The following is a 26,383-nucleotide window of genomic DNA, read 5'->3' as shown; positions in this document are numbered from 1 at the left end:
AGCTGTGAAATTTAAAACAATCAAAAGTGATTCAGTAAATAAAATTTTATTTTGTAAAGGATCTACATGCATAATCAAGGAGCAGCTACTTAATCAATTAAGCCTCAAGCATTGGTGTAAAGTGAACAGACAGAACCAGATGTTTGTCTCCTGAAGTGCTTGGTCCCACGTGGGTGGAGAATGCCATTGTTGGTCAGGGAAACGTCACTGAAATATCTTCATCTATTCATTTTTACCCTGAATGTTCACCGAATCACTTCCTGATGCAGGAAGAACTCTCTGAGGTACAGGGAGACAGTTTTTCCAGGGCATCCTGGCACTAAGGTGCCACCAGCTCGTGCCTGACAAGTACCCAGCTAGTACTAAGAGCTGTGCTGTAGCTGACCAGGCCCCTGTAGTCAGATATAAGGAGGAAATAACTACTCAGACCCCCAAAACCAAGCAGCACTAATTCAAGAAAAAGGAAGAAAAGGTTTCATGACCAAACAATAAAAGAACAAGTGAGAAAGACTTGGGGATTGTGGCACTAGGCTAGAGCTGTCAAGTATCCAGAGGCATGCCAGGCTTCATTTTTGCCCAAGTGGAAAAGTATTTGGGGGAATCCAGGGAGGCTCAGTGTGCTGGTGGCTTTCCCTTCACACGGTTGCTATCTCTGATCCTAAATTAGAACCATACCTGAGTAATCAGAGGTTGGAGTGAAGCCTAGCTGGGATTGCAAGGGCTTCTTCAGTAGAACTGGATGCAAGAGAAAGTGCAGAAGCAGTGGCCAGCTGTTTCTGAATCAGGTTGGCCCACAAGGGAAAAGGGCTGCCCCAGAAGGCCTGCCCCCAGACTGTCAAGAACTGGAAGAGGTAGCACCAGACATCCTTGAGAATTTTACTCCTGGGAGGATAATTCTTTGATTCTGTGATTGGGAAAAACAGGCTGAGACCAAGTAAGGTTTATTCCAACAATGCAAGGCTGGTTTGATATCCCAAAATCAACCAATTTACTCTACCAAGTTAACAGGCTAAAGAAGAAAAATCACATTATTAGATCAATCAGTGCAGAAAATGCATGTGACAAAATTCAACACTCATTTGTAATTAAAAATTCTCAGAAAAATAGGACTAGAGAAGAGCTTCCCTGGGTATTCCCTGGCAGGACAGTGGTTAGGACTCCACACTTTCATTTCCAAGGGCCTGGGTTTAATTCCTGGTTGGGGAACTAAGATCCTGCAAGCCACATGGCATGACCGAAAAAAAAAGGGGGGAGGGAAGAGAGAGAGAGAAGAACTTCCCAACTTGATAAAAGGCATCTACCAGGAAAAAAAAAAATCTACAGCTAACATTATACTTAATAAAGAAAGACTGAATGCTTTCCCTGGAAATTCAGGAACAGAGCAGTATGTCTGCTAAAGGATTACTTCTAGCAAAAGAAAAATAATCCTAGGAGACAATTCCCATAGAGACAGGTCTTTGACATTTCTGCATATACTGTAAATGACATACTTAATGCTCTTCATTCCAGACTACATTTTCAAGGATGTTTGTTTGGCAAACAGCTTTGGAAAATATAGTTTCTCCCTTTATAGCAAAGGGCAGGCATGCTTGCTGACTGCTATATAGCATTCAAGTTCTCTGAAATCAGGATTCCTCTTTGTAATGAAATCCATCTGTGTTACTTCCATGCTATATGAGGGCAAAGGGAACTGATACAAAAAAAAAAAAAAGAAAACCCATAATATCAATACTAAGAATTTAAAAGGTGACATCGTTATAGATGGTACATTCATTAAAATGATTTTTAATGATATAATGAAAACTTCTTTCAATATGTTTGAAAATTTAGATGAAAACAGCTAGAAAATAAAATTTACTAAAACAGACTTAGAAGTAGAAAACCCAAATAGCCCTCTAGCTGTTAAAGAAAATTAATCAGTAATTAATTTTTCCATAGGATCAGAAGCTTCAGAGAATTCTATCAAACATTCAACAAAAAAATTTCTAGGTTTACACAAATTCTTCCAAAGATTAGAAAAAGATAGTACATCTTTTCCAAAATTCTCTTTTACAGATTTTCCTGGAGGAGTGGCCATAGTACAGAAATAGATAGCAGTCTTGGAGAATTATAATCAGTTAAGAAAACAAATGTAGCTAAGTGTACTCTGGTTTCTCTTCAGATGATTTATCTTTTACTCTTTACTAAAGATTTCCTGGAGAGGAAAGTGTGGGAGGTTGCCTTATTTCTCATCCAAAAGGGAAAGTTTCCAATGTTTCATCTATTAGGTATGACGCTTGTTATAGCTTTCTATAGATAGCTCTTATCAGATTGAGATTTAATTTTGTCAAACTTTTTTTTTTCTATGAAGATGATATATGTGCTTTCCCAGATGGCATGTTATTCTTTTTACATACTGCTGGATTCAATTTGCTAATATTTTGTGAAGAATTTTTGCACCTATGTTCACAAGTAAGCGTGCTATATAATTTCTGTAGAAAAAAAGAAAAGTAAAAAAGTCGCTCAGTTGTGTCTGACTCTGCGACCCTATGGATTATACAGTCCATGAAATTCTCCAGGCCAGAGTACTAGAGTTGGTAGCCTGTCCCTTCTCCAGCGAATCTGCCCAACCCAGGAATTGAACTGGGGTCTCCTGCATTGCAGGCGGATTCTTTACCAACTGAGCTATCAGGGAAACCCAATAATTTCTGTAGAGCCTCACTTAACAGCTGGGGCAGGGAACCAGACAGCCTATTTCCCAACCTAGAGCTTAAACTTGAAACTGCCTTCTAATGCAAGTTGGTCCTACCTTCTACTTTTCAGAACCTACTTGTATTTCTACACATCAGGAATTGTTGTTGTTCAGTTGCTGAGTCCGACTCTTTTGTGACTCCATGGACTATGTAGCCCACCAGGCTCCTCTGTCCACGGGATTTTCCAGGCAAGAGAATTTCCTTTTCCAGGAGATTTTACCCACCCAGGGACTGAAACTGTCTCCTTGGCAGGGAGATTCCTTACCGCTCAGCTACCTAGGAAGTCCACAAAGTCTACATATTTAGCTTCAAATAAGTAAAACCTCAAAAGATCACACCACCAGTCTCAATCGTTCTTCTTCACAGAAGTCTTTGCTAAGACACAAAAGGTAACCAGAAGAGAAAGTGAACCACGAAAGCATGTATTTCTCTACCATCAGTGCTCATTCTCCCAGATACTCCCTTATGACCTGTGGTGCCTTTGCACCTACCAACAAAAGTCTTTCTTCCATTGTAGAGAATTATCCCTAAATATGTTCTTACTTCCCTGGTAACTGTCAGTAAAGAATCCGCCTCCAATGCAGGAATCAGCCTGCAATGCAGGAGACCCGGGTTCCATTCCTGGGTCCGGAAGATTCCCCTGGAGAAGGAAATGGCACCCTACTCCAGTATTCTTCCCTGGAAAATCCCACGGACAGAGAAGCCTGGCGGGCTCCAGTCCACGGGGTCGCAAGAGTCGGACACGACTTAGCGACTAAACCATCACCATCACCATGTCCTTACTGGGTAAGATGTCCTAACAAGAAAATAAAACGGGTAACTTTAGTTATTAAAACATAATATAACGTTGCATTTTGATATGCAAATAAGCTAATCAGGGAAACAACTTTGCCCCTCGGAGTAAGTGAAGAGAGAGACTGGTGGCACTGACTCTCAAGCTGAGGGAGAGCGCCTTTCTGTCTTCCACGCCGCAAGCCGCGCCGCACCCCACCCCACCCGCCGTGTTTATCCCGTGTACCACCGCATTACCATCCAGCTCTGTCTTCCTCTGGTTCCTCCTTCTTACAAAAATATTCCGCCCTCCGCCATCTTCCCAGGTATTCCCACAGCCCACGGACCCAGTTTACAGCCCTTGTCACCAAACCGGTCTGGGGCACAGTAGGCTTCCTATGCAGATTGGCCGAAAGGCTGAGTTAAAGCTGGAATGACTGGGAAGTAGCTGCAGAAAATCCCCTCAATAAAGTCTAGTCCCCTTCCTCCTTCCTAACCCAATCTTTCCCTCCTTTTTCCACCACTTCCTAGCTGTGGTACCCTAAGCAAGTGCTTTACCCCTCTGTGCCTCATCCCCTCAAATGTAAAATGGGGATTACAATTGTACTGATGCAAAGCGGACCTCGTCGGTCCCGATACCGGCAGCGGGATACCGAGAGCGCTCAGCACAGAGCCTGGGCAAACAAGGCCTCGACCAGGGTTCGTCAGAAACTCCAAGTTTCTCTAAACTTCTGTCAGCCTTGTCTCTTTTCTCATTTTCTGCCACACATCCCCAGCCACCTGCTCTGTCTCCTTCTCACCCCCTGTCTTTCCCCATCCTGTCTCCCTCTGAAGACCCGACCCCTCCCTCCGCCACAAAACCTACTAGATTCCTCAAAGGCGGAAGGCAGCCCTGCCTCTGCGCGGCCTTCAGCTTTTTCAGCCTCTAAGCCTCAAAGCCTTCCTCTTCCCGCTCTAGCTGCTTCTGTGAATCCCGGGAGACCTCGGCCCCCTCCTCCCTCTCCTCTTTAACCCCCAGTTCCAGGAGGGCAGGGCCAGCTGTCCCCACGCCTGGCACATTGTTGGCCAGAAAGAGGTGCTACGAAAGGTCGATAAAGAAGGGGGAGGGTGCTTCCTTGCCGGGGTGGGAAGTGGAGCGGCCGGCCTCTCCAGCGCCTCTGCCTTCCCCAGCCATCGAGCTGATCAAGGACCTGGTCAACTACGACGTGTGCCCAGCGCTGCTCAAGGGCCTCGTAGCGCTACTCATACCGTCCTTCAAGGAGACCAGCAAACTGCAGTCCCAGATCGTCAGCGGTAGGGATCCGCTCCGATTAGGGGGTGGCCACCGGCGGGGCAGGAGGGAGAAGCAGGTTCCTCCCAGTCTCACGGCCACCCCCTCCTCTAGACTCGTCGGTCCTCGAGCTCACCGCCCACCTGCCGCTGTTTTTGCAGCAGGCCGCGGCCGCCAAGGCCATCGGGTAAGCGGGCCGCAGGTGGTGGGCGGATGCGGCAAGCCGGGCTAAGCGCTGCCCGCGCGCTGGGGAAGGGCTCCGGCCGCCCAAGGGTCCCACCCTACCACCGCAGCCCGAATCCCACCCCCACCCCCAACCACTCCACCCCCGCCCAGGGTCCTGGCGCGCCACAACACGACCCTGGCCGAGGAGATGCTGCACCTGAGAGTGGTACACAGCCTGATGGCCGCCATGGGCAACACGGATCACAGCAACAGCCAGCGGCAGGCCAGCCTCACGCTGGAGGTGCGCGGGGCGGCGGGGCGGCGGGCGGGCACTGCGCGCGAGCGCTGCAGTCACTCCCCACCCCCGCCCGCCCACCGCAGTACTTCGTGCAGCTGTTCCCGGTGGTGGAGGAGCACGTTCGCAAGACCATGGGCGAGGAACTCTACAAGCTCTTCCTAGTAAGTGGGACAAAACAGTGGCCCTGCGCCTGCCGCAGCTCACGCCCTCCCCCCACCCCCATGGACACCCCACACAAGATCTGGCTGGGGCGGGCGACAGAAGGGACTGCCCTGCTTGGGCTTCGCCACCTGGCACTCTTCCGTTCCCTTTCCGGCCCATCCTGTCAGGCTAAGAGCCTGACTGCAGCCTGCAGCCTCCCTCTGCCCACGCCCAACTCCAAGTCCAGGCTGCCTTGGCATCTAGCCAGGTTTCCCTTGCTTCTGTCCCCAGAGCAATGCCGAGAATCTGTACATGAATATAGATAGCATTCAGGCGGACATCTTGGCGGCCAACAAAGTCAATGTCACCAGAGGTGAGTGGGGAGCCAGGGGGCCTGGGCCAGAGGGGCAGCGGCACCCAGTCTCAGGCTCATCTCCTGCCTCCAGTGCTGCACCTCAGCGGCCTCTCCTACAGCAACATGAGCTTTTACTTTGGGCATCCTAATGAGGATCAGGTGGCCTACATTACACACTTCCGGAAGGAGGACGTGGAAGAAAAGGAGTAAGAGGAGGAAAAAGGCGCCTCGGGGGCAAGCCAGGAAGCCAAGGCTGTGTGGCGGGGAAGCCTGGCAGAAGGGAGGAGTCACAGCCAAGCTCCTGTTGACTCCTCTTGGCCTCGGTGGGAAGCTGGGGGTTCTGCCTTCCAGTGGGGGAGAGAGCGAGCCTGCTGGGAAGTCTTCAATAAACAAGTCTTGCTGTCTGTCTGGTGTCCATGTGTGGAGGGTAGAGGGAGATCCAGTGAGAGCTGTGATGATGGACAAGTGTGCCTCTGCTCATCAAGGAAAAAAGCTGGTCAGAAGGGAAGGACCACCAACCTCCTAGAAGATTCAAGGAAGTAGTGTGAGGAGTGGGCCTCACCTCCAGTCCCTACTGGCCCCTGCACTCTCACCTCCAGGACACCACACCCACCTGGGTTCGCTCCTGCTGCTCTGGTTGCTTTCGTTCATTCTCTTTGCTGATTGATCATGCATGCAGGCTCAGTCATGTCCAACTCTTTTCGATCCCATGACCTGTAGTCCATGCCAGGTTCCTCTTTCCATGGGATTACCCAGGCAAGAATACTGGAGAGGGTTGCCATTTCCTCCTCCAGGAGATCTTCCCAACCCAGGGATTGAACCCAAGTGGATTCTTTACCACTGAGCCACCTGGGAAGCATTTTTATGGATTCCTCATTTTCAACCCATCTTCCTTCAAGGTGCAGGGAGGCAGGACTTTGACCTTGAGCCTCTTCTCTATATTTATACCCTGGTGATTCCATCATTTTATTTTTTTAACTTGTATTTATGTATTTATTTTTAATTTAATTTTTTGGGGCCATGTCATGAGGCATTCCCTGACCAGGGTTAGAACCCGTGCCTCCTGCAGTAGAAGCATGGAATCTTAACCACTGGACTGCCTGGGAAGTCCCTCTATCACTTTAAATACCACTTATATACAATGACTCCCATATTTCTCTTTCCAGCTAAACATTTCCACCTCATTTTGTTGTCAACGAAAAATTTAATCAGTAGATCTAAGAAGAAATGGAAAGTTTTATTCTAGCCAAACTGAGGATTATAAACTGGGGACAGCCTCTCAGAAAGCTCTGAGAACTGTTCTGCTTGTTAGAGGTAAAAGCTCAGTTATATAAGTTTTTGAGACTGCTGCTAAGTCGCTTCAGTCGTGTCCGACTCTATGCGACCCCATAGACGGCAGCCCACCAGGCTCCCCCGTCCCTGGGATTCTCCAGGCAAGAACACTGGAGTGGGTTGCCATTTCCTTCTCCAGTGCAGGAAAGTGAAAAGTGCAAGTGAAGTCGCTCAGTCGTGTCCGACTCTTCGAGACCCCATGGACTGCAGCCTACCAGGCTCCTCCATCCATGGGATTTTCCAGGCAAGAGTACTGGAGTGGGGTGCCATCGCCTTCTCCTTTTGAGATAGAAGGCTCAAATTGAATGATGTATACAATGCCATTCATGCCTACAATGCAAGTAGTGGGTCCTGGGTCATCATGGCCCCTTACAAGATCAAGAAGGAAGGTTATCTCCTAAGACATTATTTTAGCAGGGGCTACTCTCCAATCTTGAGGCTTCTCACTGCAGTGGCTTCTCTTGTTGCAGATCACAGGCTCTAGGACTTCAGTAGTTTTTGCACATGGGCTCAGTAGTTGCTGTTCCAAGGCCTTACAGCATAGGCTGCATAGTTGTGGCACACAAGTTTAGTTGCTCAGGGGCATGTGGGATCTTTCTGAACCAGGGATTGAATCTGTGTCTCCTGCATTGGCAGTGTGTGGTTCTTGAAAATGACAAACAGGCTCATGATTTAGGACTTTTGTGCAAGCTTTTCTGCTGAACACTTGAGAGAGGTTCTGTTCCTAGAACTCTCACCCCAAGTATCTGCATGGCTGATTTCTTCACTTTCTTTACACAAAAGTCAGCTTCTCAAAGAGGGTTACTATTTTTTTTTTTAAGTTGCATCCCATACTACCAGTCCCTGTACTCTAATCCCTAACCCCTGCTACTCACCTGTATATTTCATATCACTTATTTTTTTTTATTATCTGTCTCCCCACCTGAATGTAAGCTCCAGTAGGGCAGGAATATTTGTTTTCATTACTTATATTTCCCAAATGTTGAGAATAGTGCCTGGCACACAAGAATGAATTACTGAGTTACTGTGAGGGAATTGTCCCTCAAGGTCAGAGGAAATGAAATCAGATGGCAGTAATTCTTTAGGATGCCACGAGAGGGCATCACTGGCCCGGATGTTGTCGGTCAAAGGCTGCTTAGCCTTACCCCTAACTGGGATTTTGAGCCTCCACTTCCTCTATTTGGGCAGAGAGAGGAAAGAAAAGTTAACAAAATATCCAGCATGTTTTCCTTAAAGCTAAATGAATTTCCTATTTTAAAGACATGTCCTGTCCTTTGGTGTCAAGTCATTCTTACTGTTTTTAGTCTTGAAATAGCCTTTCCTCCTATAGAATTATTTTAAAAACAGTACCCCAGAAATTTTTGGAAATTGTAATAATTAGAAAATCAAAAAAAATACAGGAAAAAATCTAAAACTCTGGTATAATAGTTTAATAACAATGGAATGTTTTTAAATGAAATCTTAAGTACACTACAAATATCTAAAACAAATATACATTACATGAAATTTATTAATATACACATTTATTCCCCCCCAACTTTTAACTTTCAAAAGTTCAAAATTACCAAAAAAAGTTGAAAGAATAATACAGTGAATACCTATACCCTTTGACACATTTTCTTTTATTTACTGGGCTATTTGGAAGCTTCAGATATGACATTTGACAACTAAAAATTTGACTACTAAAAACTTCACATTATGTTTCTACTAAGCATAAGGACATCCTCCTACATAATTACTGTATCATTATTGTGGTAGTCTAATGGCTTCCAAATGTACCTACATCCTCCTCCCAAGAACCTGTAAATGTGTTACTTCATGTGGTAAAAGGAATTTTGCAGGTGTGATTAAGGATCTTGAGATGGGAAGATTCTCCTGGATTATCTAGGTGGGTCCCAGTTCAGTTCAGTTCAGTTCAGTCGCTCAGTCGTGTCCGACTCTTTGCGACCCCATGAATCGCAGCACGCCAGGCCTCCCTGTCCATCACCAACTCCCGGTTAGTTAGGAGATGACATAACAGAAGCAAGAGGTTTAGAGTAATGCCTGGAAGATGGCACAGGCCAAGGAATGAAGGCAGCTTTCTAAAGGCAAAGATACAGATTCTTCCCCCAACTTCCCAAGCTTCTAGAAAGAATGCACCCCTGTCAACACCTTAATTCTAGACCTCTGACCTCCAGAACTATAATTTTGTTTTTTGTTCAGGATCCAGTTAAGATTTGTATTAATGTATTGCATTTGAGTGGAACTTCCCTGGTGGCTCAGACGGTAAAGCGTCTGCCTGCAAGGTGGAAGATCTGGGTTCAATCCCTGGGTCAGGAAGATCCCCTGGAGAAGGAAATGGCAACCCACTCCAGTACTCTTGCCTGGAAAATCCCATGGACAGAGAAGTTGTAGGCTACAGTCCATGGGGTCGCAAAGAGTCAGACACGACTGACTTCACTATTGCATTTGATTGTCATATGGTCGGTGACAGTGGCTTCAGATCAGATCAGTTGCTCAGTCGTGTCCAACTATTTGCGACCCCATGAATCGCAGCACGCCAGGCCTCCCTGTCCATCACCAACTCCCGGAGTTCACTCAGACTCACGTCCATCAAGTCAGTGATGCCATCCAGCCATCTCATCCTCTGTCGTCCCCTTCTCCTCCTGCCCCCAATCCCTCCCAGCATCAGGGTCTTTTCCAATGAATCAACTCTTCGAATGAGGTGGCCAAAGTACTGGAGTTTCAGCTTTAGCATCATTCCTTCCAAAGAAATCCCAGGGCTGATCTCCTTCAGAATGGACTGGTTGGATCTCCTTGCAGTCCAAGGGACTCTCAAGAGTCTTCTCCAACACCACAGTTCAAAAGCATCAATTCTTTGGCACTCAGCCTTCTTCATAGTCCAACTCTCACATCCATACATGACCACAGGAAAAACCATAGCCTTGACTAGACGGACCTTTGTTGGCAAAGTAATGTCTCTGCTTTTGAATATGCTATCTAGGTTGGTCATAACTTTCCTTCCAAGGAGTAAGTGTCTTAATTTCATGGCTGCAGTCACCATCTGCAGTGATTTTGGAGCCCAGAAAAATAAAGTCTGACACTGTTTCCACTGTTTCCCCATCTATTTCCCATGAAGTGGTGGGACCGGATGCCATGATCTTCGTTTTCTGAATGTTGAGCTTTAAGCCAACTTTTTCACTCTCCTCTTTCACTTTCATCAAGAGGCTTTTGAGTTCCTCTTCACTTTCTGCCATAAGGGTGGTGTCATCTGCATATCTGAGGTTATTGATATTTCTCCCGGCAATCTTGATTTCAGCTTGTGTTTCTTCCAGTCCAGTGTTTCTCATGATGTACTCTGCATATAAGTTAAATAAACGGGGTGACAATATACAGCCTTGACGAACTCCTTGTCCTATTTGGAACCAGTCTGTTGTTCCATGTCCAGTTCTAACTGTTGCTTCCTGACCTGCATACAAATTTCTCAAGAGGCAGGTCAGGTGATCTGGTATTCCCATCTCTTTCAGGATTTTCCACAGTTTATTGTGATCCACACAGTCAAAGGCTTTGGCATAGTCCATAAAGCAGAAATAGATGTTTTTCTGGAACTCTCTTGCTTTTTCCATGATCCAGTGGATGTTGGCAATTTGATCTCTGGTTCCTCTGCCTTTTCTAAAACCAGCTTGAACATCAGAAAGTTCACGGTTCACATATTGCTGAAGCCTGGCTTGGAGAATTTTGAGCATTACTTTACTAGCATGTGAAATGAGTGCAATTGTGCGGTAGTTTGAGCATTCTTTGGCATTGCCTTTCTTTGGGATTGGAATGAAAACTGACCTTCTCCCGTCCTGTGGCCACCACTGAGTTTTCCAAATTTGCTGGCATATTGAGTGCAGCACTTTGACAGCATCATCTTTCAGGAATTGGAATAGCTCAACTGGAATTCCATCACCTCCACTAGCTTTGTTCGTAGTGATGCTTTCTAAGGCCCACTTGACTTCACATTCCAGGATGTCTGGCTCTAGGTCAGTGATCACACCATCGTGATTATCTGGGTCGTAAAGATCTTTTTTGTGCAGTTCTTCTGTGTATTCTTGCCACCTCTTCTTAATATCTTCTGCTTCTGTTAGGTCCATACCATTTCTGTCATTTATCGAGCTCATCTTTGCATGAAATGTTCCTTTGGTATCTCTGATTTTCTTGAAGAAATCCCTAGTCTTTTCCATTCTGTTTTTTTCCTCTATTTCTTTGCATTGATTGCTGAAGAAGGCTTTCTTATCTCTTCTTGCTATTCTTTGGAACTCTGCATTCAGATGTTTATATCTTTCCTTTTCCCCTTTGCTTTTCGCTTCTCTTCTTTCCACAGCTATTTGTAAGGCCTCCCCAGACAGCCATTTTGCTTTTTTGCATTTCTTTTCTATGGGAATGGTCTTGATCCCTGTCTCCTGTACAATGTCATGAGCCTCATGCCTGATAGTTCATCAGGCAGTCTATCTATCAGATCTAGGCCCTTAAATCTATTTCTCACTTCCACTGTATAATCATAAGGGATTTGATTTAGGTCATACCTGAATGGTCTAATGGTTTTCCCTACTTTCTTCAATTTAAGTCTGAATTTGGCAATAAGGAGTTCATGGTCTGAGCCACAGTCAGCTCCTGGTCTTGTTTTTGCTGACTGTATAGAGCTTCTCCATCTTTGGCTGCAAAGAATATAATCAATCTGATTTCGGTGTTGACCATCTGGTGATGTCCATGTATAGAGTCTTCTCTTGTGTTGTTGGATGAGGGTGATTGTTATGACCAGTGCATTTTCTTGGCAAAACTCTGTTAGTCTTTGCCCTGTAGTTGGGTCCAACTCTTGCAACCCCCATGGACTGAAGCTTACCAGGCTCCTCTGTCCATGGGATTTTCCAGGCAAGTCTACTGGACTGAGTTGCCATTTCCTTCTCTAAGGGATCGTCCTGACCTGAGAATTGAACCTAGGTCTCCTGCATTTCAGGCACATTCTTTACCCACTGAGCTATGGGGAAGCCCAACTGTCATGTAGTATAAGCCTATTTTTAAAGTTCAAATTTATAGCAATTACTTTTTTTTTTAAATTTGCTGTTGTGATCCGCATAAAAACTGGAAATTACAGATAATCTTGAGGATTTATTTTATTCCGGTTGTGCCACACAGCTTGCAACACCTTAGTTCCACAACCACCGATCAAACCTGTACACTCTACAGAAAACATGGAACCCTAGCCACTGGACCATCAAGGAACGTCCAGGATTTTCTTTTTTAAAGCGTACACCAAGTGCATTAATTAGAAACCACAGCCCCATACTGGGTGGGGTCTTGCCTGCCTGCCATGCTCAAGTATCCCCCCGTAAAAATTATTTGTGAACAGTATGCCCAAGCCTGAATTTTAACTCAAGACCTAAACAAAACCGGTTAACCGGGTTTTTCGCAGGTAGCAAACATCTATTGAACGACTGACTTGTCTGTACCAAGCCCCGTTCCAGGCACAAAAAACCGTCCAGGTTTATGTTTGGTGACCCTCACAAAACAAACATTTTTAAATAACTCTAATAACGTATTCCAGTCGTATATGACTGTGCGGTCATGGCGGGTCACTTAGAGTAAAGGACCAAGACTGACAGTTCTTCAACGACCACTGTGCCACTCCGCCTGTTTCTGTCTCCAAAAATACTTCACAGCGCTTCTCTCAAGACTCACTACCACCTTACAACACCTAACTACAACCAATGAACCATACCCCACACACAAAAATACACTTAAACTTAAATAGTTAAAGAAACATAAATAGAAATGTAGATAAATAACAATGATTATTAAAACGATAAACAAAACTTAAACTAAAACATATAAACGTGTACATCATTTCAAACACATAAAATTCATCATACAACACACCATCTAGAAATTATTGCCTATTTTTAAACAAACTCATAAGCCTCGCGAAAGCAAGGCCTCAAAAAATTGGTTTAAAACTCAGAATTGTTCCTCTCCACGGAAATCTTTAGTAAAAGGCGAAAGATTTATACGATCTGAAGAGAAACCAGAGCATACTATGGCGTTCCGGCACGCAGTCCTAGGTTAACCATAAGTCCTAAGACAGCAATGGTAACTATATACCCACCGAAAAAGTGAGTAAGTATCTGCCATCGCAGATAATTCTATTAAAATATCCTAATTTTTCAGAAGTAGAAGAGAAATCAAAAGGAAAAAAAGGATCTAGCCTTTAAAGTAGGCACGATCCTGAATGCAATGCATTGTGGGTATGTAAATGAAGTTGACTCACCAACTTCGCATACCGGGAAATGCTTTAAAATTTAAGGCATTAGGTGGCTCGGTCTAGAGCCACCACTAGGGGGCGGAGCAGAAGCCAGATGGGCAGAGTATAGACGCGGGGTCCAACGAGAAAATTCGATTTTATCTTTTTTTTAAGGGACAACATCTATTCCTTTCCCAAATGTTACAGTAAAACCAAGAGGGGGGAAAATGGTTTTAGCAGTCAGGAAAAAGAAATGTACCAATCTGGGGTTTGGCCAATAAAAGTTAGTGACAACAATGGGAGGGAAGAAAAGAAAAAGACAAGACATTGTTTCACGTTACGGACCTTCCCCTAACCCAGAGTTTAATACAAGTAGAAAAAGAGACACAGTTGATTCACAAACTGGAGGTTTGAACTTCAGTTAAGACACATAAAAACCTAGACAGGGGCCGCATCCTCCTCAGCCCAGGTGTCACTAGTCTAAAAACTCAAGGAAAGGCAGAACACTCAGGATTTGGGAGTGTACGCACCCCCACATCTGGGTCAGGGATTTGAGCAGCAAACATAACCTACTTGGAAAGAATTGGGAAAGAAAACCAGCAACTGCCTTCTTCCTGGGGGGGACAGGGAAGGAGGTGGGGCTAGGGCTAGGAGCATTTCACGTCACTAACCTAACTTGGGTAACTGCAAGGAACCATCTTAAACTGGCCTTAAGAGGAAGACCAGATGGATGATGGGAGAATCCATAGGAGGGAGAGGAGGAGAGGGAATGTGGCTAGGGGGCAACAGTTCCTTCCTTTCTGGGCACAGGAAGGCAGCCAGGGCACAGGGTCCAGGCAGTGACCTCACAAGGACAGCACAGCTTTTGCAGTTTGGAGCTCACCCACGTGCCCCAGAATGAAACAGCTATTCATTCTGTTTCCTCCATGGTATAGGGCCCCAAGGCAGTGGAGAGCTCTGTGGCCTGGAGCCCTTCTCTTCTGTGTCTCCTCCTTTGGAGGCAGCATTAGCCTCTGCCCCTTGGACCTCAGGCTCTTGGCTCACAGGGGAGGCAGCAACCTCCCTTCCTGGGCAGTGCCTTCTTTGCTATAAGTACCAGATCTCTGCCTGCTTCTGCTCTTCCTGTGTGGGTTAAGAGGCAAATCACCTCACCCTCCTTCCGATTTTTCTTGAAGGACAGGCTATTCAGTTTGAAAGGTTTCTTGAAAGAGAATTTCTTCCTCTCCTTGAGGGTCTCCTTGAGGGGGATTGGAGCGCCCAATGTGCTAGCGGCACCACATCGCTGCTCGGCTCTGCACCAGAATGCCTGTTTTTTTGTTTATTGAAGTATATTTGATTTATAATATTATGTTAGTTTCAGGTGGATAGCATACTGATTCAGTATTTTTCCAAATTATACTCCAGTATAGATTATAGATAATGTCTATAATTCCCTGTTATACAGTATATCCTTGTTGTGTCTCTATTTTAGATTTTGTTTTAATACTCAAATAAAATTGCTCTTGAATTAAAAAATTAAAACTGAATTTTTTAGATGACTGAACATAGTTGTTTTCATACATTCATGCAACAAAAACGTATGGAACACTGTGTCAGACCATGTGCTGGGCCCCATGAGACAAGTGTATGTGATGAGCACTGATGACTGTTTAGTGACACATAGGCCGAGCAAGAAAGGATCCACAGGAGTAGGGTGGTGAGGGCGTTCTCAGCAGAAAGGCATTTTGAACAGTGTGAGCCTGAGTGGTGAAAGGACAAATGGCCAAGTGACAGGGACCAGATCGGGTCCAATGCCAATGCATGACCTTGGATTTACCTTGAGAGCAATGAGGAATCTCTGAAAAGCTTTCAAGGAGAATCAGTTCAGTTCAGTCACTCAGTCGTGTCCAACTCTTTGTGACCCCATGGACTGCAGCACGCCAGGCTTCCCTGTCCATCACTAACGCCCAAAGCTTGCTCAAACTCATGTCCACTGAGTCAGTGATACCGTCCAACTATCTCATTCTCTGTCATCCCCTTTGCCTCCTGCCTTCAATCTTTCCCAGCATCAGGGTCTTTTCAAATGGGTCAGTTCTTCACATCACATGGCCAAAGTAGTAAAGGAGAATAATATGATCAAATTAGTGTTTTGAAGAAGCATCAGCATCATCTGGCATTATCAATATTATGAGTTGAATTGTGTCCCATCCCCCCTCCCCCACTAAATTCATATGTTGAAGTACAAACACTGTAGATGTAATTAGTTTAAATGAGGCTTCCAGAGCTGTCAGACAATAAATTTCTAAGCCACCAAGTTTGTGGTGTTTTGTTACGGCATCCTAAAAAATACACCTAATATACCTGGGTGTGTCTGTTCAGTCACTCACTTGTGCCCAACTCTTTTCGACCCCATGGACAGCAGCCAGCAAGGCTCCTCTATCCATGGAGTTTTCCAGGCAAGCATACTGGAGCGAGTTGCCATTTTCTACTCCAGGGGTTCTTCCTGACCCAAGGATCCAACCCAAGTTTCTTGTATCTCCTGCATTCACAGACGGATTCTTTACCACTGGACCACTTAAGAAGCCCAATATACCTGGGTATTTGTTAGAAATATAAATGACTGGGCTACACCTCAGACCTACTGATTCAGAAAATCCAGGTGAGACCAAGGTGCCTGAGTTTTAACAGTCTTCTAGGTGATTCTGATGCAGGCTAAGTTGAGAACCACTGGACACATATTCTGGCTAAAGTGTGGAGATTGTATGGTGGACAAGAAGTTTGTAAAAATGATTTAGGACTGAGCACTAAAGCCAGAGAGAAATAAAAGGCAGCCTGGACCAGGGTATGGTCAGGACTGCTCAAGGAGAAAGAATGTAAAGGAGAGAAAACAAGGCTAGAATAAGTCCCTAGAGAACAGTGGCCTAAAGTAGGGGTACAGCAGAAGCAGTGAAATTAGGAAGGCCAGAGGAAAAGCAGCAGTGTGGAGAGCATAGTCATCAACAGCAGAAAAGAAGAGATCCATCAGTTCCATCAGATGAGTGATCAAGTGAGGTGGGGACTGCAAAGTTCATTTAGTAGGGATAGGGTTAGTTAGCTCAGAAATCCCATTAGGGCGTTTTGGATAGGGAGGGAAATTTAGGGGGCTTTGGGAGACCATAGTAAGTTAATGATCACTTAAGAAAGCAGGTTTGCTTAACCTTGAAATCAAGCAGGCCTGCTTAGCAACAAAACCATGGAACAGAAGCATGGGACATGCCCCCAAGCAATAAAACAATGGTGGCCTGAGACCCACATTCTGCCCAGCGAGCCCAGTAAGTTACTGACCCCTAGGACATGCTCTCTGCACACATGAAAAACAATAGCTTATGGAAAGGTGACATTTCAAAGTAAAGACCTTCCCTGTAACTAAGATCTGAAGTAATTTTTCCATAGTGCCATTACAGTCCTGGCTTGACCATGTAGGGACAAGAAAACTCCCTTGCCCATCCTGGAGGACGAGCTCATGATGGAAGTGTGACAGCTACTCAAGAATGAGGAAGAAGCTGTTTTTCCCCCTCCCCACTTTTCCTTTGGTTTTAAAACTGTAGCCCACTAAGTTCCCAGGGCCTCTCGCCCACCCACTTGTAAGCTTCACAGGAGTCCTATTCTGTTTATAGGAAGTCACTTCTTATCTATCATTTTGCCTCACTGAATTTTTTCTGCCCTGAGACATAAAGGACCGGAGTTCCTCAGAGCCGCCAAAATGCCACCCACTGGTCTCACATTAGATCCAACAGCAGGGCAGTCGCTGGTGACCACAGAGTGTGTAAACAGGGGCCACTGATGGAAGTCCAACTGCAGGGAGCCGTTGAAGGAGGCCACGGAGGTAGAGAAAGCAGGCAACTCTTCCGAGACATTGGCCCTAAAAAGCCAAATAGAGACTGTAGCTGGAAAGGGTTTGGGATTAAAGGTAGCCTCCCTCCACCTCTTTTGTTAATATTATGTGTGGCTCGGTCACTCAGCTCTTTGCATCCCCATGGACTGTAGCCCACCAGGCTCCTCTGTTCATGGGAATTCTCCAGGCAAGAATATTGGAGTGGGTTGTCATTTCCTCCTCCAGGGATCCTTCTCAACCTAGGGATCAAACCAGTGTATCCTGCATCTCCTGCATTTCGAGCAGATTCTTTACTGCTGGGCTTCTCTGGTGGCTAATATGGTAAAGAAACTGCCTGCAATGCTGAGGACTCAGGTTCAATCCGTGGGTCAGGAAGATCCCCTGGAGAAGGGCATGGCAACCCGCTCCTGTATTCTTGCCTGGAGAATCCCACGGATAGAGGAGCCTGACAGGCTACAGTTCATAGGGTCACAAAGAGCTGGACACGACTGAAGTGCCTTAGTACACACGCATGAGCCACCAGGGAAGCCCTTTTGTTAATATTAGGAGAGTGTTAAACATGATTAAACCCCTTGAAAAGAAGTCAGTACAGACGGAGAGAGTGAAGATCCCAGAGAGAGGAATTACAGGACAGATAAGGGGGGTTGAGGAGTAAGAGGGGATGAGGATGGAGGTCCAGTTAGGTAAGATGAAGGATCCCGATGCCCTGGTGGCAGGAAGAGGGGAGTGAGAGGGTGCAGTATTAACTCCACCACAATGAAGATCTTTACGGAGTGGGTCCTCCACCCAATTGCTCACCAGCAGTTCCGCCTCCCATCACTCTGACCCTCAGATTCCCCTCCATTTTCAGTATCTACCCTGCCACAGCTGAACTACTGGAAAAATCACACAACTGAGCCAGGCCTCTGATGAAGGTCCTGCTATTACTCGACAAGTCTCTACTTGGCTCTGCTTCCCACTCTCTATGTACCTTCTCTCACCGAAACCGTCCCACACCTCCTCCCCAGCTCTGGTGCTCAGCAGATGACCTCACAGCAGAAGTTGCTGAGAAAGCAGAAGCCATAGCTGTATCTTCCCACCCTCAGCCTAACAGTGCCCATCATCTGCCCCTTCCTGAGCCGTCCTCCCATCAGAGACCATCCCCATGCTGCGCTTCTTCCTCTCGGTCCCCCTCAGGGCACCAGCTGTCTCCTCCCCACCGGTTCATCCCGGCAGACCAAGTAGCCTCCATCAACTCCTAGCTGAAGAAGAAAGTGGGGGCAGGAAGTGGGGAGGAGGAGAGGGGAGGACGAATCTGCAGCATCCGCCAACGGCAGTCTCCTTTTGGAATATAGCAATCAACCACAACAGAGAAAAAACTTTGTATTTTTTTATTTCAGAGAAAAATTCTGGCAGAAATATTTTTTAAAAAAAACAAACTTTTCTACCTCCGCAAGAGAACAAGTGGAACTTTCATTCTAAACAATTAGTTTCCACTGAGCCTCATCCTCAAGAAGCTTAATAACTCTTTACTGTGGATGCATTTACATCAACTGGTACCATTTTCAATTAGTTAATTTTCACACTAAATTTTTTAAAGACTTTTGTAATTATCTAAACAATGCTTCACAAACCTTGAAGTTGATTCAAATGACAGAGACACCAGGTTACACTTAGGTGAAATAATTCCTGTATTAAAAAAGTTCTTAGTTTTTCCCCTTGTCTCTGCTTCCTCACTTCTTATTCTTTTTTATAATTTTATTTATTTTTGGCTGTGCTGGATTTTCTGCATTGCTGCACAGGATTTTCTCTAGTTGAGCAGAGGCTGCTCTCTAGTTGTGCTCAGGCTTCTCATTTTGGTGACTTCTCTTGGAGAAGACAATGGCACCCCACTCCAGTACTCTTGCCTGGAGAATCGCATGGACGCAGGAGCCTGGTAGGGTGCAGTCCGTGGGGTCGCTAAGAGTCGGACACGACTGAGCGACTTCACTTGCACTTTTCACTTTCATGCATTGGAGAAGGAAATGGCAACCCACTCCAGTGTTCTTGCCTGGAGAATCCCAGGGACGGGGGAGCCTGGTGGGCTGCCGTCTATGGGGTCGCACAGAGTCGGACATGACTGAAGCGACTTAGCAGCAGCAGCAGCAGCTTGTTGTGGGCAACAGACTGTAGGGCTTCAGGAGTCATAGCACACAGCTGTGGCTCTGGAGCACAGGCTGTTTTTGTGGTGTGCAGGCTCAGTTGCTCCAGGGCATGTGGGATCTTCTGGGATCAGAGATCAAACCTGTCTTTCCTGCATAGGCAGGTGGATTCTTTACCACCGAGCCATCAGAGAAGCCCTCATTCTTTATTATTTTAAAAACTCATCACGAACTATTTCTAACTCCACAGAAAAGTGTAGAGGACAAAAACATACCTGATACTCAGACTTAATAGATATAAACATTTCTTCAGATGTGCTTTAGATATGTTTGGAAAGTAAAGAGAACCTTACATAGCTCCCTTTCCTCTGTTTTGGAGGCTGTGGAGGCCTGCTGGGAACAGGACTTTAAAATGATGAATACGTCCGGAAGGCTTTGTGCAAAGCCATTTTTGCTGGCTCTAAGCATGGTCTCGAATCAAAGAGAGCACACAGCTCTTCAGAAAACTGAAAATGTTTATGCTTAGGATGAAACCAAATTCTCCCTAAGCAAGAGAAGTCCTTGTGTGTACAAAGCAAAGACAGCACAGTAACTCCTGGTGGCAAACCCAACGAATGAGAGAAATCGAGGAAATGCAGTTTGTGCCCACGAAATCTTGGTTCCTGCCAAATTCTGAGGCAACCTTCCAGCTAAGGCCGTTAAACACAGAATTTGTGTGATGCTGTACTACTCAAGAATTTAAACTTATTAAAATAAATCAAAGGGTGAATGTTCTCTTGTAAAAACGAAACTAGAACCAAAACCTTATCTATATACAGTTGAAGCCTGCATTTGTTCCCCTCCAGTTCCCTTTGCTCCCCTTCTATCCACTGATACCTACTATTCTGAACTTGGTATGTCTTCCATCCACCAACAATATCAGTCTTGTGTTTATAAAATTTGTATAAATATCATACCTTCCCATCCTTCTCTAACTTCCTTCCTTCTTTTGGTGGAGGGGGGGGGGGGAGGGCGGGGTTGGTGGTGGTGTGCTGTGCTGCAGGCCTTGCAGCATCCTACTCTCAGACCAGAGATTGAACCTAGTCCCTCTGCAGTGAAAGCGTGGAGTCCCAACCACTGGACAGCCAGGGAATTCCCTGAAACTTCCTTTTTTTATTCCACATTACATTTTAAGATTTGTGTTGGTATCTGTAAACCTAGTTTCAGCTCATCCACTTTATTTTCTGCACAATATTCCATTGTTTGAGTATACCACAATGCCTGGGACATCCAACAAAGGGACATATACTGACATTACTATATATATTAAAAAGCAACAACAACAACCACCTCTCTCCAATCCCCATCTGTTTATTCTAAGGTTTCTTAGATTTTTTTTTAACTTTTATTTATTTATTTAATTTTGGCTGTACTGGGTTTTTGTTGCTGTGGGGCTATCTATTGTCGCCAGTTGCCATGTAGAATCTTCCTGGACCAGGGATGGAACCTGTGGTCCCTCCATTGGCAGGTTGATTCTTAACCCATGGACCACCAGAGAAGTCTGATTTCTTAGGTCTTTTGCTTGTGAAAACAAAAACAGGACTAGAACTGGTGACAAACTGTCTCCCTCTATGGAAGCCAACTGAGAAATAAAAGTGTATTCATCTCATTAGGAGATGTATTTCCAATCAATTTTTACTTTTTAGGTTGAAAATTCTTGTTTCAATCAATCATGTACTTGGGATGATAAATAATTCAACCCAGAAGATGTGTGTTAGCACTCTGAGACTTAAGGTTACAAGTAATCTTTTAAAACATACATAGAGAGAAACATGTGTATCATCTCATTTATTGGTAATTCATTTCCCACCCCAGGAACTGCCTGTTCTGGTCTTTTATCCATTTTTAAGTTGTTTTTGTCTTTTGCTTATTGACTTACAGGGCTTCCTTGATAGCTCAGTGGTATTTCTTACTCTTCATATTCAGAAAACTAAACCTACTAAACTAAAACTAAAACATACAGTTCATATGTATTGCAAGTTATTTCCTGTAGACTGTCAGTTTTTTAATGTTTATCATACAGAAGTTTATTTAATTCATGAATTTTCACTTAATAGTTTTCCATATTTTAAGAAATCTTTCCCTACCCTCATGTTATAAAAATATACCCATATTTTATTCTAAAAGTTTTAAAGTTTTTACAATTGAATTCCAAATGACCCAATTTTTTTTTTGTCTGCATGATGTGAAATAAGGACCTAATTTTATTTCATGGAGCATTATCTGCAGCATCCTTGGTGAGTGCAAGGGGTTGGAGACAATTTGATATCCACCACTAGGAGATTAGTAGGTAAAATGTACTATTATACAACAGTTGGAAATAATGTGTTAGATATTCATATTGCATAGAAAGCAGAATGTTTAGGGACTTCCGGGACGTCCAGTGGTTAAGACTCAGCATTTCCAGTGCTTCCACTGCAGGCAGCGTGTGTTCCATCCCTGGTTGGGTAACCAGGATCCCACATGCTTCGAGGAGTGGCCAAAATTTTTTTTTTAAAAAGAATGTTTAGTGACAAAAATAAGATGCATCACACAATATCATTAACATAACTTTAAAAATCCATGCACATAAATAATTTGTTGTTGTTCAGTCACTTAAGTCATGTTCCACTCCTTGCAACCCCATGGACTACAATTCCTCTGTCCTCCACTATCTCCTGGAGTTTGCTCAGATTCATGTCCATTGAGTTGGTGATGCTATCTAACCATCTCATCCTCTGCCATCCCTTCTCCTTTTGCCTTCAATCTTTCCCAGCATCAAGGTCTTTTCCAATAAGTCTTCTCTTCGCATCAGGTGGCCAAAGTATTGGAGCTTCAGCTGCCACAAGAGTCCTTCCAATGACTAGTCAGGGTTGATTTCCTTTAGGATTGACTGGTTTGATCTCCTTGTTGGCCAAGAGACTCTCAAGAGTCTTCTCCAGCATCACAATTCGAAAGCATCAAATTTTTAAGCACTCAGCCTTCTTTATGGTCCAACTCTCACATCTGTATATGTCTACGGAAACTCAAACAAGATTTCAACCTGGAGGGGTGGGATGGGGAGAGAGATGGGACGGGGTTCAGGAGGGAGGGGATAAATGTATACCTACGGCTGATTCATGTTGAGGTTTAACAGAAAACAAAATTCTGTAAAGGAATTATCCTTCAATAAAAAAAAAATAAAGAGGGATGGTTTCCTGGGAGAAGGCAAATGGGAGAGGGATATAAGAATAAAAGAAATAATGAAAGATAAACAGATAAATGAATAAATAGCAAGAAGAAACTTCTACAGATCACTGATGATAATGTCATCAACCCAGGAGTATAATCATCTCATGGGGGCCAAAGATGATAGATAGATAGACAGACAAGCAGAACTGCTATGAAATGTGACAGAAAGAGAGGAAGAGAGGAGGCAGGCAATAAGAAAGAATGGAAAGTGAAAGAAGGAGGCAGGCTGACAAATCAAACTGAGTTGTCTTCAAAGAGCACACAATCCAATAAAAAACAAGGTCCTACTGTATAGCACAGGGAACTGTATTCACTATCCCGTGATAAACCACAATGAGAAAGAATATGAACATACATACATACATACATATATATATATATAACTGAGTCACTATCCTGTACAGCAGAAATTAACACATCGCAAATCAACTATACTTCAATAAAACGTAAAAAGAAAAAAAAGATCACACAGTCTAGAGGAAATTGTGTGCCCAGAAAGATATAAATGCTGTAATCATTACACAAGCAGTGGAAGAGAGTGGTGTAAGGGCGTTGTGGAATCTGGAGTCACAAAACACCTCGGAGGACACTCAAGACAGTGGAGAACAGTTTATTATGCCAGCGGGTCCAAGGGGAATCAGTTCCCAACAAGGACCCTGATGTTTCTGAGAGGCCCAGTTTTATACCCCCCACTACATGACTGGTTACATGTTAGCAACCTCTTTGTTGTATATGATTGAGTTTTACAACAAGTAGGTGCTAGGAGAACAAACAGTTAAGGTTAAAGGGTGGGAACAATGATTATACATCAAGTGGGGATGTCTCCATGGTTAATCTAACAGGGGCAGCCTGACCTCAACTACAATCTCCGTTTGTCATCTGCAGGGAGGGAAGTCTCCAGGAGACCTGGTTTTCACTAGCAACAGTTTCCTCATTCTTGGGCAGCGTTCAGGCCCAGTTCACATCCTGTCTTTAATATGGATGACAGGCTTCAAGATGGAGTCTCTCCTGCTTTCTTACACTCGCCCCAACGAGAGAAGGTGCGGTGCTGAATGGGAGCTGAATTTCTTCTCAGGAGTCCTAAACTGTAACACCTTGACTTGTCCCTTCATAGGCTCTATCAACATCTCCAGAAGCAGTGTGGTGGCTCAGATGGTAAAGCGTCTGCCTGCAATGCGGGAGACCAGGTTCGATCCCTGGGTTGGGAAGATCCCTGGAGAAGGAAATGCCAACCCACTCCAGTACTCTTGTCTGGAAAATTCCATGGATGGAGGAGCGTGGTAGGCTACAGTCCACTGGGGTCGCAAAGAGTCGGACACAACTGAGCTACTTCACTTCACTTCACCACCACAAGCAGTATTCAAAGCAGAAGGCAGGTAGTGCTAAATAGCATCAACAAACAAACAAACAAACAAAACCTGTTACTTTTTCTCTGCATCCTACCTCACACCCATTTCTGTTATCAGAAGCAACTGTTGTCAACTCTCAGCTATTTCTTCTGCTGGACATAGGCCTTTGTTTCAGAATAACGACTATACTGTTGCCTCTTAGATCGCTAATTGTATTTATATTTTTTATTTTTAAAAAATTTAAAATTTTTGATTGACATATACTTGATTTACAATGTTATATTAGTTTCAGGCGTACAGCAGTGCCTCAGTTATAAATATACATTCTTTTTCAGATTCTTCTCCCTTATGCTGCTGCTGCTGCTAAGTCACTTCAGTCGTGTCCGACTCTGTGCGACCCCATAAGACGGCAGCCCACCAGGCTTCCCCGTCCCTGGGATTCTCCAGAGAAGAACACTGGAGTGGGTTGCCATTTCCTTCTCCAATGCATGAAAGTGAAAAATGAAAGTGAAGTCGCTCAGTCGTGTCCGACTCTAGCGACCCCATGGAGTGCAGCCCACCAGGCCCCTCTGTCCATGGGATTTTCCAGGCAAGAGTACTGTAGTGGGGTGCCATTGCCTTCTCCCCTTCTCCCTTATAGGTTATTACAAAATATTGAGCATAGTCCCCTGTGCCATATGGTAGGTCCTTGTTGGTTAAGTCACTAATTTTAAACATAACGTCTTGATTTATATTAAAAAACAAAACTCAACTGAGTAAATTTTAATGATCTTATTGGTTTTTTCCAATGATTCATGAATTGAGCACTGTCCAGAGTAATTAATAGTAAGAAGTTCGGAGGAGCTGTACAAGATGAAAGACGTAAAAAAAAAAAAAAAAAAGATGAAAGACTTTTATAGGCAGAAGGGAGCAGAAACTAGGAAGCTGTACTAGGCCAAAAATCGGGTTGGTTGTGGTAAGGTTTCTTTCCTTTAGGGGAGGGCAGGGGCCTATCGGGCAGATGACCTTACTAATGCTGATCAGGCAATTCCTGATTGACTGGTTTAAGATTCCAGTTCTGGGAGAGCCCAAACTGTAATTAAGTCTCAGTTTGGGGTTTAGCACAAGCCATTACATTTTAGGCATTTTGTCTTGTTTTTGACACTTAGCATAATCCTAAATGAGGTTGTTTTCTCCCTCACATCCCCTCATCCCCATGCCCATCATCCTGATGTGATTATATTTCAATATTCAATACTGTTTGAGCCAAGGCAAGTAGACTTCTTTCTTAACATATATAACTTTTTATTTTCTTGGAGTCAGAAAGTGCCCCCATTTTTAAAATCTACTTTTTCTATTTTTAAATTATGAGGTGTTTGATACATAAAAGAGTATATTAAACTTGTATTCTTGGAGCATAATAATAAAAAGCTAAATATCCCCAACAAAAATTAAGAAACAGAACCTGACTTGTTCTATTAGCATTATTCCCTGACCACTCCTCTCCAATCCCATCCCCTGCCTCTGTGGTCACACAAGTAACCAGTATCCTGAAGTTCAGTTTTCCTATCCAGTATCACCCTGTTGTTTTCTTTGGCTTTGCTGGGTCTTGGCTGCTGTGCACAGATTTTCTCTAGTGTGGCCCATGGACTTAGTTGCCCTGAGGCATGTGGAATCTTCCCAGACCAGGGCTCAAACCTGTGTCCCCTGCGTTGGCAGGCAGATTCTTAACCACTGGACCATTAGGTAAGTCCACAATTAGCTTTTTAAAATACTTTAAAAAATTTTTTTCACTTATTTCTAACGTTTCCCCTCTCTTATTTCTTTGAATCTCAGCTTTGTAATCCTTTTCCAAATTATTGAACAAGGCATCAGTCAGGAATATTTTAGTTAGGTATGTTTTCAGTTGCTGATTAAAGAAAACATGAATAATGGTGGCATAAATAAACAAGTGGAGTTTCGCTTTGCTTTGTTTTGTACTTGCATAGCAAGGAATCTGATTGGTAGGTGGTTGCTGGCATTAGTTCAACTGTTCAGCCACCAAGAACCTTCTTGGGCTCTTCCTGCCTTCCTACTTGGTTGTCCTGAGTATGATGAGTTTTTTTGAATTGATGACTAGCAACCTACCTCATGATCACAAGAAAGCTGTCACAGCTCCAGACAAAACACCCATATACAAGGCAAGTTAAAAAGGGGAGGAGATATAACAAGAAAAGGATCCTCATTGCATTCCCTTCTTTTTCAATCTCCAATGTGGAGAGGAGTAAGGGAGAAGGGGGCTGGGAATGACTGTGGGATTACCACCAATGTATGTCACAGACAATGAGCTCAATTGTTTTCTATCTTTCTTGTTTTCTTTATCCCTTCCTAATGCCTTTTGGATGAATCATCACCCTGATCTTATTGCTCATCATTTTGTTTTGGCTATAACTATTCTGCTATTCAATCCATGTATGGATTTCAACTATTAAATTTTTCATTTCCAATAGTTCCAACTGATTTTTCATCTT

At 44.3% G+C, this 26,383-nt stretch overlaps 1 protein-coding gene and 1 non-coding gene across 3 annotated transcripts in view; one reads left to right on the top strand and one right to left on the bottom strand.

Annotated features, from left to right (window-relative positions):
- The window catches only part of ARMH1 (armadillo like helical domain containing 1), a 61,341-nt gene extending 55,205 nt beyond the window's left edge, over positions 1–6,136 (top strand). For both annotated transcript variants that reach the window (XM_025288866.3, XM_025288868.3), the window contains exons 8-13: positions 4,674–4,796; positions 4,888–4,960; positions 5,110–5,239; positions 5,320–5,397; positions 5,669–5,750; positions 5,824–6,136. In XM_025288866.3, coding sequence (XP_025144651.2) covers positions 4,674–4,796; positions 4,888–4,960; positions 5,110–5,239; positions 5,320–5,397; positions 5,669–5,750; positions 5,824–5,942 — 605 coding nt within the window. In that variant the 3' untranslated portion in view covers positions 5,943–6,136. The remainder of the gene's footprint in view (positions 1–4,673; positions 4,797–4,887; positions 4,961–5,109; positions 5,240–5,319; positions 5,398–5,668; positions 5,751–5,823) is intronic.
- A 6,864-nt stretch (positions 6,137–13,000) lies between these two features.
- On the bottom strand, positions 13,001–13,116 carry LOC112585903. Its single transcript, XR_003110470.1, has one exon. It is a non-coding gene; the product is annotated as a U5 spliceosomal RNA (small nuclear RNA).
- Positions 13,117–26,383: the final 13,267 nt, after the last annotated feature.

Source organism: Bubalus bubalis, chromosome 6, assembly GCF_019923935.1.
Source record: "Bubalus bubalis isolate 160015118507 breed Murrah chromosome 6, NDDB_SH_1, whole genome shotgun sequence".
NCBI classification, from domain to species: Eukaryota; Metazoa; Chordata; class Mammalia; order Artiodactyla; family Bovidae; genus Bubalus; species Bubalus bubalis.
This window is presented reverse-complemented; position numbering and strand designations above follow the sequence as displayed.